The following is a 14796-nucleotide window of genomic DNA, read 5'->3' as shown; positions in this document are numbered from 1 at the left end:
ATGCAACACAACTCCTTGTTCAAGCTCTTGTTCTGTCCAGGCTGGACTATTGCAATGCTCTCTTGGCAGGTCTTCCCGCCAGTTCTATCAAACATTTACAATTAATCCAGAAAGCAGCAGCAAGATTAATTTTAAGGAGCCGGAAAAAAGCAGGTCACACCTCTGTTTATCAATTTGCACTGGCTACCAATAGCTGCTCGCATACAATTCAAGGCATTGATGTTTGCCTACAAAGCCACCACTGGCTCTGCACCCCTTTGCCTAAATTCATTACTTTAGACTTGCTACTTCCATCCCAAAGAGGCACAAAATCACTTTCACGGACTTTTAAATTAAATGTTCCCTCCTGGTGGAATGACCGGTGTAGCAGTCGATTCTGTTCCCCCTCGCCTCGGGTTGCCAGGTCTGTGTAATAAACCCGACCAAACAGTTCTTCTTCTTCTTCTTCTTTTAAATTTAATGGCGGTTGGCAATGGTTCTACTTGATTTAAATACATCATTTATCATTATGGAAAACAATAATGGACTTATTACACTCCCTTGTGGAGTTCCATTTTCTATCTGAAATGTATTTGACACTTCATTCCCTATTCTTACCTGGATGATTCTGTTCTCCAAAAAATCTTTTATCCAATTGTATATTCTTCCACCTATATTCATCATTTTTAATTTGATCAAAAGTCCCTCTCTCCACATCATATCGTAAGCCTTCTCGACATCCAAAAATACTGCTATTACTGACTCTTTATTTATCTGCGCTTTTCTAATTTCATTTTCTAAACATACAATAGGATCTATTGTTCCTCTTCCTTTTCTAAAACCACTTTTGATATTTTGATATTAATCCTCTTTTTTCCAAAAAGCATGCCAACCTTTCCGTTATCATCCTTTCCATTATTTTACAGACATTCGATGTAAGAGCTATCGGTCTATAATTAGAGGGTTTTGAAGGATCTTTTCCTGGCTTTCTTATAGGTACTATTATTGCTTCTTTCCAAACTTTCGGAAGTCTTCCTTCCTCCCATACTCTATTATATAATTCTAAAATTTTTCCCACAGCCCTATCTTTAAGATGTCTTATCACTATATATCCGACCTGATCCTTTCCTGGAGATGAATGTTTTTTATTAGCATTGCAAATAGCTCTCTTCAATTCATCTCTGTTGAAAGGGAAGTTAATTGGCTGGTCCTCTATTCCCCCACTCCTTACCAATGCTTCTATATTTTGTCTCTTTGTTATTTCTCTCCTCCTCTTTCCTTCCTCACCTAAGTTCCCTGACCCGTGTATTTGTGCAAATGTTTTTACTAGCATTTCTGCTTTGCCCTTATCCGTTACAGCTATTTCTCCTTCTGATTCTAATACTGGATATTCCCACTCTTTCTTATTACCATTCATTCTCTTGATCATATTCCATACATCACCTACTGGAGTTGTTCTTCCAATTCCACTACAGAAACCACGCCAGCTTTCTCTTTTAGCTTGCCTTATAGTTCTCCTCACAACTGCTTGAGCTTTCTTGAATAAAACTAGATGATAATAATTATGCGTTCTCTTAAGAAGTTTAAAAGCCTTATTTCTATCTCTCACAGCTTTACTACACTTGTCTGTCCACCAAGGAACCGCTTTTCTTGTCATTTTTCCTTTACTTTTTGGAATTGATTCTGATGCTACTTCTAGTATTACCGCACATACTTTTTCATTAAGGATGTCAATATCTTGATTTGAATCAATTGCAGGACCAAACAGTTAATCAAACATTGCCCCAAAGTAGCCCAATTCCGCGGAAAAAAGAATGTGGATTTGGCAACACTGTAGCATGCAATACACCAAAACACAACTGGATGTACGGAAAGCAAAAATGACAAATGTCTTGCTACACTGCAGCATAGTAAAATGATTCTCACACTCCAGTTAATGTTCTGTGATTTTTTTATTCATCTTGCAATTGTTCCTTTGTTTTTGTCTTATGTCCGAGTTTTTGCTGTTTAATTTTGCATATGCAAATTAGTGTAATCTGTCCGTGCTGACGTCCAAACTCAGGGCATAGGCTATTACTGTTTCCATATAGAGCAACAATACATTTTATTTAATATTCTATTTGATTAATCTGTTTACCTTCTTACTGATACAGTGGAATATATTTAATCTGAACACTTATACAAAAGTTTTTTTTCCCCACAAGAAAGCCTTGCATACAAGATGCAAGTGTGGAACATAATGTTGTAATTGTAATTGGCATACAATCTCAGAGTGCACCAGATAAATCAATTGATCAATCATTCAAAATAGCTCAGTTATAAATTAGGGAGATGACCACAAAATGTTGTCATCTGGATGACTGTTCTTGTTGGCATATGAAAGCAATGGATCCAAACCTATATGAGGAAATTCTAAATTACAAAACTCGAGGTGTTTATCCATTTGTCATAAAAAGGAGCAGAAATATTTCATTTGCAGATGTTCCTCCAGTTTCCAAGTTGATGGTAAGCAAACTACTTTAAGTGATAACTCCTCTACACTGACAAGTTTTCTCATAGTAAAGTGAGGTATAGTGATACACCAAGACATGATAATGACAAAAAGTCAATGCTTGTCAAGAAACTATACTTAACTGACTCGAAGCAACAAGCACATTGACAATAACCTGTTTTCCAATTTAAGTTTAAATGGGCCTATTCCTTCAACTGGGCATTTAGACCCTCATTGCAGGTTATTTGTTTAGATTTTAACAATAATGCTATTTCAATAGATGGCAATCTTTATCACATCTCCTCAAAAAAACAATGTAAAGTTAAGAAGAAAAGTGGTTGCTGGACAAAAAGAGGCCAGCCAATTTTTATTTTAGAAAAAAACAAGCTTTCCATTTTAGCTAGATTCTACTGGCCTGGAATGGGGGTGGACATTGATAAATGGGTACATAGGCAACTACATTTTTTCCTTTTCAACATTGCTGTGATATAAACTGATTATGTTATGGAATGCATTTCTCATGTGCTTATTTCTGAACATCAGGTTTTGCAGTGTGCCCAGTGCCAGTTTAGCAAACCGTCCATCAAGCAGGAGCCCAAGTACATCCCAATATGTGTATGAAAGCTTGTTGTCCACAGATGTGCATGGGTTTTGAGATAGGGAAGTCATGAGGTCACAAAATGCAAATGTATTAATGTTGCTATTTTAATTTTAAGGTGGACAAGCCTCTGGAACAGCTGGGCATGGATTTATTGGGAAAAGTCACCAGGACCAACAATGGAAATGAGTACATTTGTGTCCTGGTTGACTATTACACAAAATAGCCTATGCTATTCTGAATAAATCTGAAGTATTTGTCTCTCACCGCATTAATTTCTCTTACAGGTTTGGGGCACCAAAGATAATTCTTACTGACCAAGGCACAGAGTCTGTTAACCAGGTTTGTAGTTTATTGAATAAAGGAAAGAAAAAAAATCAGTATCTATGAAAATGTTCATGTGTGCATAGGGTTCTGATTTGTACACAACATTTATGGTTCATTGTATATTTATTTTAATGTATGTTTTGCACACACCACACACAAGGATTTTTAAGCTTTCAGTGCACACATAAATACAACAACAGCAAGGCATATAATAAAAAAATAAAAATAAATTAGCATAAATGAATAAGTATAAGACAGTATAAAACAGAATAAAACAGAATAGCCAAAGCCTTAAAGGGGTCATATGATGCGATTTCAATTTTTCCTTTCTCTTTGGAGTGTTACAAGCTCTTGGAGCATAACAAAGATCTGTAAAGTTGCAAACACTAAAGTCTCAAATCCAAAGAGATATTCTTTATAAAAGTTAAGAGTCAACCACGCCTACCTAAAACGGCTCGTTCTAACACGCCCCCACATGTCTACATCAGGATGTGGGAAGATTTGCATAACGCCGCCCAAATGTTCACGCAAAGAAAGAAGGCGTAACTTTTATTCTCACTGTAGTATGTAGTGAAGGCGCTGTGTATTTCGTTGTGAAAGCGAAACTAGTTTGTTTGGCCTTCCAAAAGAAGACCATATCCGCTTCGTCATGCCTGGAGCTGATCCGTGCTGGACGCTGAGGAAATACATCAACTTCGCGCTGTGGATCACCGGATCGGCTTTCACTGTGGACGAAGCGGAGTCCAGCCCGGGTCGTCACATGTGGTTGTCGCAAGCCCGCCCGCCGCGGGCGCAAGAAGCTCAACTGGATATACGATCCAGTTGAGCTTCTTGCGCACGCTAGTTCCGATCGTACGTATGGTAACTCGGTAACTCGGCAACTAAGCAAGAATTGTAGTATGGTTGCGTAAAGGGAAACAGACATTCCGAGGGGAACAGAATCGACTGCTACACCGGCCCAACTCAGTCCGAGCAGCTAAAGTCCTAAAGCCATCTTCAAGAATCGGCTAAAACACATCTCTTCCATCTTTATTTGACCCTCTAACTCTAGCAATATAGCAAGTCAGTTTAATCACCGTTCCATATTGCGCTGCTTTAATTGATGCACACTAACCAACACACAACACTCGCGCGCGCACGCACACACACACACACACACACAGAGAGAGAGAGAGAGAGAGATCGCAGATTGCGCTGCACACACACATAAACTTGTTTTCAACTCTTCTCCGCGATTTCTATTAATAAAATAGCCTAGATACTAGATCGCTACATTATATTCCCCAGCAACGATGGTTTTTAAAGTAATTTGTAGAGAGATACGCGCAGAAGCAGCACGCAGGCAACTGCCATTGCTCTCTCTCTCTCTCTCTCTCTCTCTCTCTCTCTCTCTCTCTCTCTCTCTCTCTCTCTCTCTCTCGATCGATGATTAATTGAAATGCATGATATAATTACTTCAAATAAATGTGATCTTACGCACTATTTCATCTCTGTGTCTGATTTGAAGCGGGCAGACTGCTAGAGCTAACATGCCGTAACTGACGAAAATAACTCATTTTTACCCATTGGTCAAATATTGCGCTGTAAAGAGCAATACTAGTTTTAACTTGTCTATAACGCAAATGGCCATGGAATAAGCGGGATATCCCTTACATATTGGAGTATTATTGATGCTACATAACTTGAAAATGCCCCCCAAATTTAGAAACGACCGCTTTTGTTCTGTAGGAGAGAGACTTTCATGCTTAACTGGTTCGTTTGAGATGGTCTTCACTGCAGAGCACACGATCCAGGGGGCGAGGGTGGATCCAGATCCAACTCCTCCCACCTGACATATCCCTAAACCCACCCATCTCCACCCCTAAACCTACCCATCTCCACCCCCTTGATGTGGATCCAACCTCGCCTCCGGGATCTTGTGTTCTGCAGTGAGGGTACTGGTGCGTTTCCCAAAAACAACTGTGGTGCAAGTTCCGTCGTTACCAATAGAGTTCAATAGAACTTGCGATCATAGCTATCGATGCTTTTGGGGAACGCAACCCATGTTTGAGGAATAAATCACATTTATTAGCCCATTTACAATTCAAAATTCAGTCAGAGCCATATAGATCTGTATCTTCATATTTACAAGTAAAGTTTCATATTACGAGTGCGCTACTTTATACCAAAACCCCCCTCCTGTAATTTAGTGGGATCAGACGTAACCGACCCAAGTTAGCACCCTGACTGTAAATCAATATCATAATAATAATAGCATAATAATTAAAAATAATTTTAAAACAATCACAAGCCTGTGTCTTCCTCTGTTTATTCCAAATCTGTTTAGCCTTCACGAACTGCGCATGCCTACTATTTGGCTCAACACTGGCATTTTGGATGATGGAGACAATCTACTATAATTCATGCAAGTACATTTACATTTTTGTGTTTAGCAGATGTTTTTATCCAAAGCGACTTACAAAATGTGTTTGTGGAAGAAATGTGTTATGGAACATTAATTAGGTCAACCGGAACCAGGAACACTTGTCATAACACCACATGTAAGAAGTTACATCATAAGAAGAATGGCATATTAGTCTGTTTCATTCTTATTCCAAGGTCACTGTAGCCACCCGTATGCAGTCCATATCCAGATCAGATGGTGGATCAGCACTGTCAGCAGAGACCTAGACAAATAGATGAACCCCAGAGACAGATCCCCTGCAAAGACTTCATTGGTCATTGGCACAAATCCTCAACAAAGACTATGAGAACCAGAAGAATCCTTTTCACAGTCTGACTTTTGATGCAGTCTGGAATTAGACCACACCATGTTGGTTTCATCTGGCCAGAAGAGAACTGGCCCCACAACTGAGCCTGGTTTCTCCCAAGGTTTTTTTTAAAATCCATTTCTGTCACCAATAGTGTTTTGGTTCTACTTTCACCTTTGGCTTGCTTAGTTGGGGACACTTAATTGTTTTGGCAATATCGTCAGCTTGATTCCAAAGACACTTTTGGAAGAGAACTGAACTGAGCTGGACAAAGACATCACTTAACTGACTTCAACTGAAAAACTGACTGTTTACTATTGTTCTCTTTTTAGAGCTGCTCTAACAGCAGAACTGAATTTTGTTTTCATTATTGACACTATTGTCTTGTTTAACACTGTAAAGCTGCTTTGGCACAATCTGTATTGTATAAAGTGCTATATAAATAAAGGTGACTTGACTTCAGCTGCTTCTTGGGTAGTTGGGTAGCGGTTGGCAGATCATTCGACCAGAGAGGAACAGAGACGGTGAAGGTTTTGTAAAGTCACTTTTTGCCTCACCGTGAAGGAACATAAAGACATCGCTCATTCAGTGACCTGAGCTGAGGAAGAATACACTTGAAGTAGTGAACTGGGGTAGGGAGGTGCTGTTCCAGGGGCAGTCCTAATAAGACAGTGTCTAAATTTTATTTATTTTAATTCTGGTCACAACTGGGAGCCACTGGAGTTAGATCAGAAGGGGTGAGACTGGTTCACTTTGGCTAATTAAAGACCAGTTGTGTTGCCACATTCTGAAGTGAAAACTTAAGCTAATTTGACTGGACTATTGAGAGGCCATAGGGAGTTGGTTGGTATTATCAGCTTGATTTTTGCTTTCAGAAAGCAGAGCAACAACAGGTTTCTAATTTTTGTTCATCAGCTGATTCTGATGTTGGATTCAAGGGCTCCTCTTCCATCCATGTTGTCACTGACAATATAAGTACTTTTTCATAGTGGGATCCCATTACTCTTTTTGTTTCTGACATTTGTGAACTGGGTACAGTATTTCATTCCCTCAAATGAGAATGAAACAAACTTGACATTACTTTCTGCCAAGGTTTTTGTGCAAAAGGTGCAATTCACAATTTGTACTCATGGTGTTGCTATTGGTCTTCCACAGTAATTACAGTGATAGAGGCACACGGAGCACTGAGTCTTCTTGTCTGTGCAGTCAATGTGACTTTTTATTACAATTACAAGTAGTGCATGTTCTCACTGAAATTATTCAGTTTGACTGGAATAATGGGTAACAAGAGTAGCATATTCCACAAGCATCCAACTTTTCCAGTCAATCAAATGGCTGCATAAATCCGTCTAATATCTACTTGAATGTGTAACTGCACTGCACAGCTTAATCAAATCAAACGTTCTTTGCTTTAGCCGGCAATGAAAAACTTACTGGTGTATCAAATTTGGTTGTAAACTTCATAATATGTATTTTACATAAATCTGTCTTTTAAATGTGTATACATTATTCACAGCCATTTTGAATACTGGGTTAATTCTTTCTTGCCTGCTGTTTGCCAAAAGTTAACTACCTTATCTGGAAATGAGGACCAGCAGGCTGTCTATTACTGTCTCTTGGCCCTTTAAATCTTGTCATAAATTCTAACAGATCTGTCTGAGAGAGACCCAGCTGTTGTCACATCTTGTCTACAGAGGAGATCTAACCCAGCAGCTGACAAGCTCAAGGCATCATCCCTGCTCAATATGCTGTATTGTCAGAGTAATTTTGAAATATAACTATCCTCTTCATGACAACATCAAACCTCAGTGAGTAGTTATACAGGTTTTTATTATTATTTATATTTGCAGGGCTTAAAGAGAGTTAATTTGTGCTTCCACAAATTAAAGCCTTATAAGGATCTTAAATCAGAGCAGAAAGATGCACTGCAAAATATCTTGCTCAGTGATTTTGCTTTCCAATACAAATATACAAAGGTCCTTGAATCAAGATACATTTACTGCATAATGAAGAGATGCAAAATGAAGATATGAAGTCTTGTTGAGAAACAAAACTGAGTTTATGCTTAAAACAAGAACAGATATCTGTCCATGGGGAATGCAAACTTATTTTCCCTTTGAATGAAGTTGATTTTTCTGACCCCATTTGCAGATATATGTTCTTCTTAATCACAAACGTACTTCTAACCTCCTCTAATTTTGATTAATCTCTCATAAAACAAGATGTATTTAATGTTATTTTGCTATACAAGTAAATGTATCTTGATTTAAGAAACTTATTTTTTGAAGTGTGATCAGAAGGTAGTTACTTTCATATTGTTTGAGAGCTGAGCTATTCAAGTCTAAATCATTTTATCATAATTTAAGATGTATATAAACTCAGCAAAAAAAAAAAACATTCTCTCACTTTCAACTGCTTTTATTTCCAGCAATAATCTTAAATATATTTATATATGTACATATGATTTAATGAAAAATGTTAAAATAACTGTTCTTGTCTCTCTGTAGCACTCACCTCATGCCTCCTATGGTATGTCTACGCAGGTGAGCAGGGGCCCTGGCCATCTTTCTTATGTTCTGTCCCCCCCCCCCAGAGTCAGAACCAGCGTATAAATCATAAGGTTCCATAAGGTTCATTGAACAAGTACGGAAAACATTGTTTTGTAAACTTATTTGGATTTTACAAATTATCTTTAAAATACATTAAAAAATAGACTTTTCTTTTTTGCTGAGTTTATTTGGCACTGATATTTTACATTGGTTAAACCCATCAATTACAATAACACACAAAACATTTGTTACTTGTCAGTGTGTCTAATCCAAATACTTTACCCAACTGCATCAGCTTCATCAAGTTTCTGCAGGTTTTAAAATAAATAGGGATATGCACATAAGTGCAGTAAATAACATTTGCATTTGAAGGTAAGTATTACATTGATGATGGTGACTGACACATATACTGGGAGCAGGTACCAGGAATTTAGTAGAACATCCGAGAAAGACCATAGTCAGAATGTTCAGCCAGGAGTTTTGGTTAATTAATTTTCCAGTCTGATGTTACTGGCTGTCAGAGCTCTTTGCACCTTTCTCATTCCTAGGTTGATTGAGGAGCTCCTCTATTCGTTGAAGGTCATTATCAGTGTCCTGATGTTTCTCACACTTCATTTCCCCAATGAGATCATCTGTAAGCTTGAGACGAGCATTCCTGTAATGGAGACATCAGCTCAATTTTCGGCTCAAAGTGACTAGTTTATCAATTCTGTCCAAGTATGAAAATATGCTCTTTTCCTGGTGTAACTAACCATTCAGCGACTCTCAGCTCATGTAGCTCTCGTCTTTCCCGTTGTCTCTTTTCATGCATGGTCTCGCCCCCCAGCTTCTGCAGACCAATGATTACAACTCCAGCCGGCAGCCTGTTATAACATCACATGTTTGTCAAAGAGCAATTAAGCAATATCACATGAGCGAGAGTGCTGCTGATATAAACACAAGGTGTGCAGGTAATCACAGCCATGCTGATATTCAGAACAACAGCATTTAACTCTTCTGTTCTGAGTGCTGAATGATAGTCAATTTTCATTTCAGTTACAACATTATATTAATATGCAATGGATTATCAACAATAAAAGAACACAAAGAACAATTTTTCGGGAAACTATATGCTAAGAATTTATTTCATTTGCATATCTCAAGTGAGCAAAATATATAAATCCAAATGTTTTGTTGACACACTGCAAAAAATGCTTTTCTTACTATTTTGTCTTGTTTTCAGCCAAAATATCTAAATTCTTAAATCAAGAAGGATTTTCTAGACTAGACAAGTGAAATTATTGTCTTGTTTTTAGAAGCAAGCAAAATAATCTGCCAATGGGGTAAGCAAAATAATCTTGTTTTCTGATTGAAACAAGATTATTTTGCTTACCCCATTGGCAGATTATTTTGCTTGCTTCTAAAAACAAGACAATAATTTTACTTGTCTAGTCCGACTTCAACGAGGGGGTGCATAATCTGGCAGGGGTGCAGAATTCGGCACAACACCGGTCCTGGCCAAACCTCCACAGACAGCACGCGTCCCGAGCTAGATCTAATTCACGGACCAAAAGCGTGTGAAAACTTTATTGGGATCGGGACATATCAACCAGTAATTTAATTCCCATGTCATTATACACATTTGTGTCCTCATAAACCATATATACCAGTACACACACACACACACACACACAATCTCCTTCTCTCTCTCTCTCTCTCTCTCGCTCTGTTCTACTCACCCCAGAACAGCTCCTATGGCCGTACCAGCCAGCAGCCCTCTAAATCCCAGATTCAGCCGGAACACTCCTCCTGTGAGAGCTGAACTCAAACACATGTGAATACTGTCATTTTATCCTGTCATCTTAGTATGTTCAGCAAACATGCTTTTAAAATCACTTAACTTGAGGCACAGACACAGGCCTACTAAAGTACCATCACCCAGAGACCCAGAGGATGAGGAGTTTGTGAACTTACCACCTGCAACAGCAAAATGGCTCAGAGCATTTTGGTCTCTGTACACCGTCAATCCAGTACTTACAGTGCTGTAAAAAAAAGATTTGAACAGCATAAAGCGTTTTTCATAATTGCGGAAACCTGACAGGCTATTAATTTTCCTGCAGCAACAATCCTAGTACAGTAGTTCTAAACCTATTCTACTGTTTTCAAACACATGCTGAATATATTTCTAAAACTCAAATCTGCTGTTGAAATAATGCTGCTCATTGGAAAGGTATAGTTTCTAATTTGAACTAACTAGCAGTGCTTAAAGAAAATAAAATAAATTAAATAATGACTGTTTTCAAATAGGTTTCCCCAAACAGTCCTACCACCCTTTTCAGCCTTCCCCGAAATCACACCATTGGCTAAATCAGTAATGTTTTCACAATTTTCAAAAAGAGGACAAAAATAGAGACAGACTGATAGCGGCAATCAGAATGGAGAAAAAAAAACAAAAACTTATGCCAATAAAAACTATATTAGAAAACACCCTCACAGCAGTGTTAACTATTTTTTTTGTTGTAATTGTATGCAAAGGTATAGTATGTTGTAAATGTACATACATTAAAAAAAATTTTTTTTTTAATATTTAAAAACTTTGCATGATTTGCGATGCTGATGACTGTTAAAATGCGTCATCACAGTCTGTGAAACTGGTCCATAATACATTAATTGTAAAATTAAAGAAAAATTCACCCAAAAATGAACATCTGCTAAGAATGTCCACACTCTCAGGCCACCCACGACGTAGATGAGTTTGTTTCTTTAAAGGAAATTTAGCATTAGGACACTTGCTCATTAATGGATCCTCTGCAGTGAATTGGTGCCATCAGAGAACAAACAGCTGTTAAAAACATCACAAATAATCCACAAGTCACACGACTTACATCACGGTCCTTCAAATAACGTCTTGTGAAGTGAAAAGCTGCATGTTTGTAAGAAACAAATCCACAAAGATGTCACTTCCGAATCAGAATCTATAAAATACTTTTTCTCTAGTGGAAAAAGTTCATCCCCTGGTGTCCTCTCACATCAAAACCTATTTCTTTAGAACTGTTTTGGCTTGACAGAGCTTGATCTGTGCATATTTCTCTCCTCATTCAGACAAGATAACTTTTTCACTGGAGAAAGCAATATTATGGATTATACAAGACAAAACAGTCCAAATACAGTCAAACCTTTTTTTATCAATTTTACTGGAAGTCCACTGTACGAAGAATTCTGGGGTATAATATGTCACAGTTTACTTTATTTTGCTATCCTCATTTACATAAGTTAACTATAGTGTCCTGCACCCACTAGTAAAAAAATATCAAAAATTGTATCTGGTGTCTGAATAATTTTTGGTTTGACTGTATATGGGTGGATTTCGATGTGAGAGGACAACAGGGGATGGACTTTTTCCACTGGAGGTCCACTGTACGAAGAATTCTGGGGTATAATATGTCACAGTTTACTTTATTTTGCTATCCTCATTTACATAAGTTAACTATAGTGTCCTGCACCCACTAGTAAAAAAATATCAAAAATTATATCTGGTGTCTGAATAATTTTTGGTTCGACTGTATATGGGTGGATTTCGATGTGAGAGGACAACAGGGGATGGACTTTTTCTACTGGAGGAAGTAATATTATGAATTATGGGGTTGTATTTTAATCAGAAGCGATGGTTTGATGGATTTGTTTCATACAAACATTCAGCTTTACACACAAGAGGTTAATTGATGGACTGGAGTCATGTGGATTACTGTAGTGTTTTTAATCAGTTGTTTGGGCTCTCATTCTGACGCCACCCATTCAATGCAGAGGATGCATTGGCAAGCTTATGATATAATGCTAAATATCTCCAAATCTGTTCTGATGAAGAAACAATCTCATCTACATCTTGAATTGGCTGAGGGTGAGTACATTTACAGCAAATGTTCATTTATAGGTGAACTATATCTTTATGTCAGACAAGTTCATTTAGACATGTAATTAAATGTTTCACAAATTAAACCTAAACATATCTAAACTTACTTAAACATGGTCACAAAAGCTGCTACCCTCCAGCTCCACCTCCAGCCAAAGCGCACAAACCCACGAATAGATGCATTATGGGCGGAGCGCTGGAGAGACACAAATATATACACAAAACATCACTGTATGCACATTTCAGCCTCATAAAATAATAATGTGCATTTCTCAGCTGTACAAAATATAAAAACAAAGCAATTCAAGCATAAAAAAAACATTTTACAGTACTCAAGTATACTGATGCATTAATGGACAATGAGAGCAGATGTCAGTGTGAATGTAAATCTGTTGCTACAAAACAGATACATGTAATGCATATATTTTCAGCCTCTGTTCTTTTTGTCTTACCACTGCATCCACTCTGTTTTGGTAAATTTCAGCCTGGCTGAGCTGGATGAATCTCTCACGGGCATGTCTTGCTCCTGGTAGGCCTCCATAGACCATCCCAACCACAGCTGCAGCAATGCCACTCTTTACTATATTCCTTAACTCCTCTGAGTACATCTGACCCTCGCTGAGTGGAAAGCAGAACAGAGTCAAAGAGAGGCAAATGCACCATGCCCACAAATGTTCCATAAAGATATCTCTGATACTGTGTGTTACAAATATGGCATATCATCTGGCTGTGCTTAGTTAATTGTGAATTAAATCTCATATCACGTGTACCAAACAAGGCCGGTGAAAGGCAAAGAACTACACATTTAAAGTCCGATTACAATGGCAGAGCAACACAACAATGTGTTATGTATTGCAGACACATCACTGATACTTACCTCCTGTGGAAAAGATCTTTGATACGATCCCATCCTGTGTCAGGGAACTCTGGTTTACGTAGGTGCTGTGGTAAGGTCTGTGTGGAGGTACTATCAGACGCATGGACACTAGGAAGACTGAACCCCAGAAGACTCAGATGTGAGCCCTCAAGTCCATGTGCATCTGTCCCCCCACATGTGGGTGATGAATCCAGCCGGCCTGCAGTACGCATCAACAAGCTGTTCAATCACAGAAACACAAGGCCAGAGGTATAAGAGCGTGTTTATGCATGTTCATCCACACTGACACGCATGCCCTATGGTTAGACGACCGAATCATACAGACAGGCTGCATTTAACACCTGAAGCAACACAGCTGTCAAAAAGAGTTTCTGCATCACAGAGGAATAAATTATAGAAGCTTGTTTCCGCCATGGGCTTAAAAAATAAAAAATAATTGCCACTTTTTATATCATAACTCAGACTTTAGCCTATTTCTCGTAATTCTGAGAAAAAATGTAAGTTACATAAACAAAGAATTTAGACTCTTATCCTTGCAAATACAAGTTTACATCTTAAAATTCCTTTATATCTAATAATAATATCTCGTAATTCTACTTTTTTAAAATAAAAAGTACACACATATATATATATATATATATATATATATTAATTATAATTTTACATCAGTATGTCTTAAGTGATATGTCAGTAAATATGTTAATGGATTTGAAGTATACTTAGTATAAAATAAATGCATTTTAAATAAATTATAGCATATGTCTTTTTTTAACTAGGGCTTTTATCTCACAATTCTCTATTTTTCTCAGAAGAACTGCGAAATAAAAACCCAGTTGTACATGCGAAGACACCCCACAATTATATCAAATCATAATTAAACCAAAGGTAATATAAATGCTGCTTTGGAGGAAAAATAGTCAAACACAAAGTAGAATTCAACATATTCAAAACAAGTGCAGAGAAGCATGTTTAACGAAGCAAAAAATGATATTCTACTTTCTCAACAAGCACTAACGGAATTCTAGTCTTACGTACTGAGTATATTTTACAGTGTGTAGGCAAATAACATCGCTTAACAATTTAGGATCATTTGTAAAATGCTAAAAAGAGTAGACTGTAAATGACAGTACACGTACAGGAGCAAAGCGTAGTATAAATCAATATGGACTTATTCTCATAAAATCCGACATGTCTCACCTGCTTTCTTTCAATGCTCCTTCAGCGTCCATTACAATGTCAACATGTTCACTTCCTTACACAATGGTGCAGTTACGCCATCTAGTGGTGGAGGACCCGACTAATTATATCGGGGTTTAAAATCAATGTCTTGTTTATC

The 14796-nt window shown here is 37.7% G+C and overlaps 1 protein-coding gene across 3 annotated transcripts; it reads right to left on the bottom strand.

The window, feature by feature from the left end:
• Positions 1-8734: 8734 nt before the first annotated feature.
• On the bottom strand, positions 8735-14729 carry LOC107739824 (complex I assembly factor TIMMDC1, mitochondrial-like). Of its 3 annotated transcripts, none has more exons than XM_016552031.1 (8): positions 14658-14729; positions 13461-13679; positions 13036-13201; positions 12691-12779; positions 10648-10715; positions 10413-10491; positions 9447-9557; positions 8735-9349 (listed from the first exon to the last, which is right to left on the bottom strand). In XM_016552031.1, the coding sequence occupies exons 1-8, from the start codon at positions 14687-14689 to the stop codon at positions 9202-9204; spliced, it is 912 nt and encodes a 303-aa protein (XP_016407517.1). In that variant the 5' UTR covers positions 14690-14729; the 3' UTR covers positions 8735-9201. The 3 variants fall into 3 exon arrangements, with proteins under 3 accessions (XP_016407517.1, XP_016407518.1, XP_016407519.1); XM_016552032.1 differs by lacking the exon at positions 14658-14729 and adding an exon at positions 14597-14657; XM_016552033.1 differs by lacking the exon at positions 14658-14729 and adding an exon at positions 14496-14559.
• Between the last annotated feature and the right edge of the window lie 67 nt (positions 14730-14796).

The sequence above is a fragment of the Sinocyclocheilus rhinocerous genome, unplaced genomic scaffold (assembly GCF_001515625.1).
Source record: "Sinocyclocheilus rhinocerous isolate Xijiao unplaced genomic scaffold, SAMN03320098_v1.1 scaffold1306, whole genome shotgun sequence".
NCBI classification, from domain to species: Eukaryota; Metazoa; Chordata; class Actinopteri; order Cypriniformes; family Cyprinidae; genus Sinocyclocheilus; species Sinocyclocheilus rhinocerous.
The sequence above is the reverse complement of the archived record's forward strand: the minus strand, read 5'-3'. Positions and strand labels throughout refer to the sequence as shown.

What these genes read in the sequence shown, in the direction of transcription:
- LOC107739824 (XM_016552031.1), bottom strand. Translation starts at nt 14,689, where the DNA reads ATGGACGCTGAAGGAGCATTGAAAGAAAGCAG. An exon ending in AAAACAGAGTGGATGCAGTG is followed by an intron (nt 12,780 to 13,035) that starts GTAAGACAAAAA and finishes GTGTCTCTCCAG; the next exon opens with CGCTCCGCCCATAATGCATC. An exon ending in CCATTTTGCTGTTGCAGGTG is followed by an intron (nt 10,492 to 10,647) that starts GTAAGTTCACAA and finishes GTTTGAGTTCAG; the next exon opens with CTCTCACAGGAGGAGTGTTC.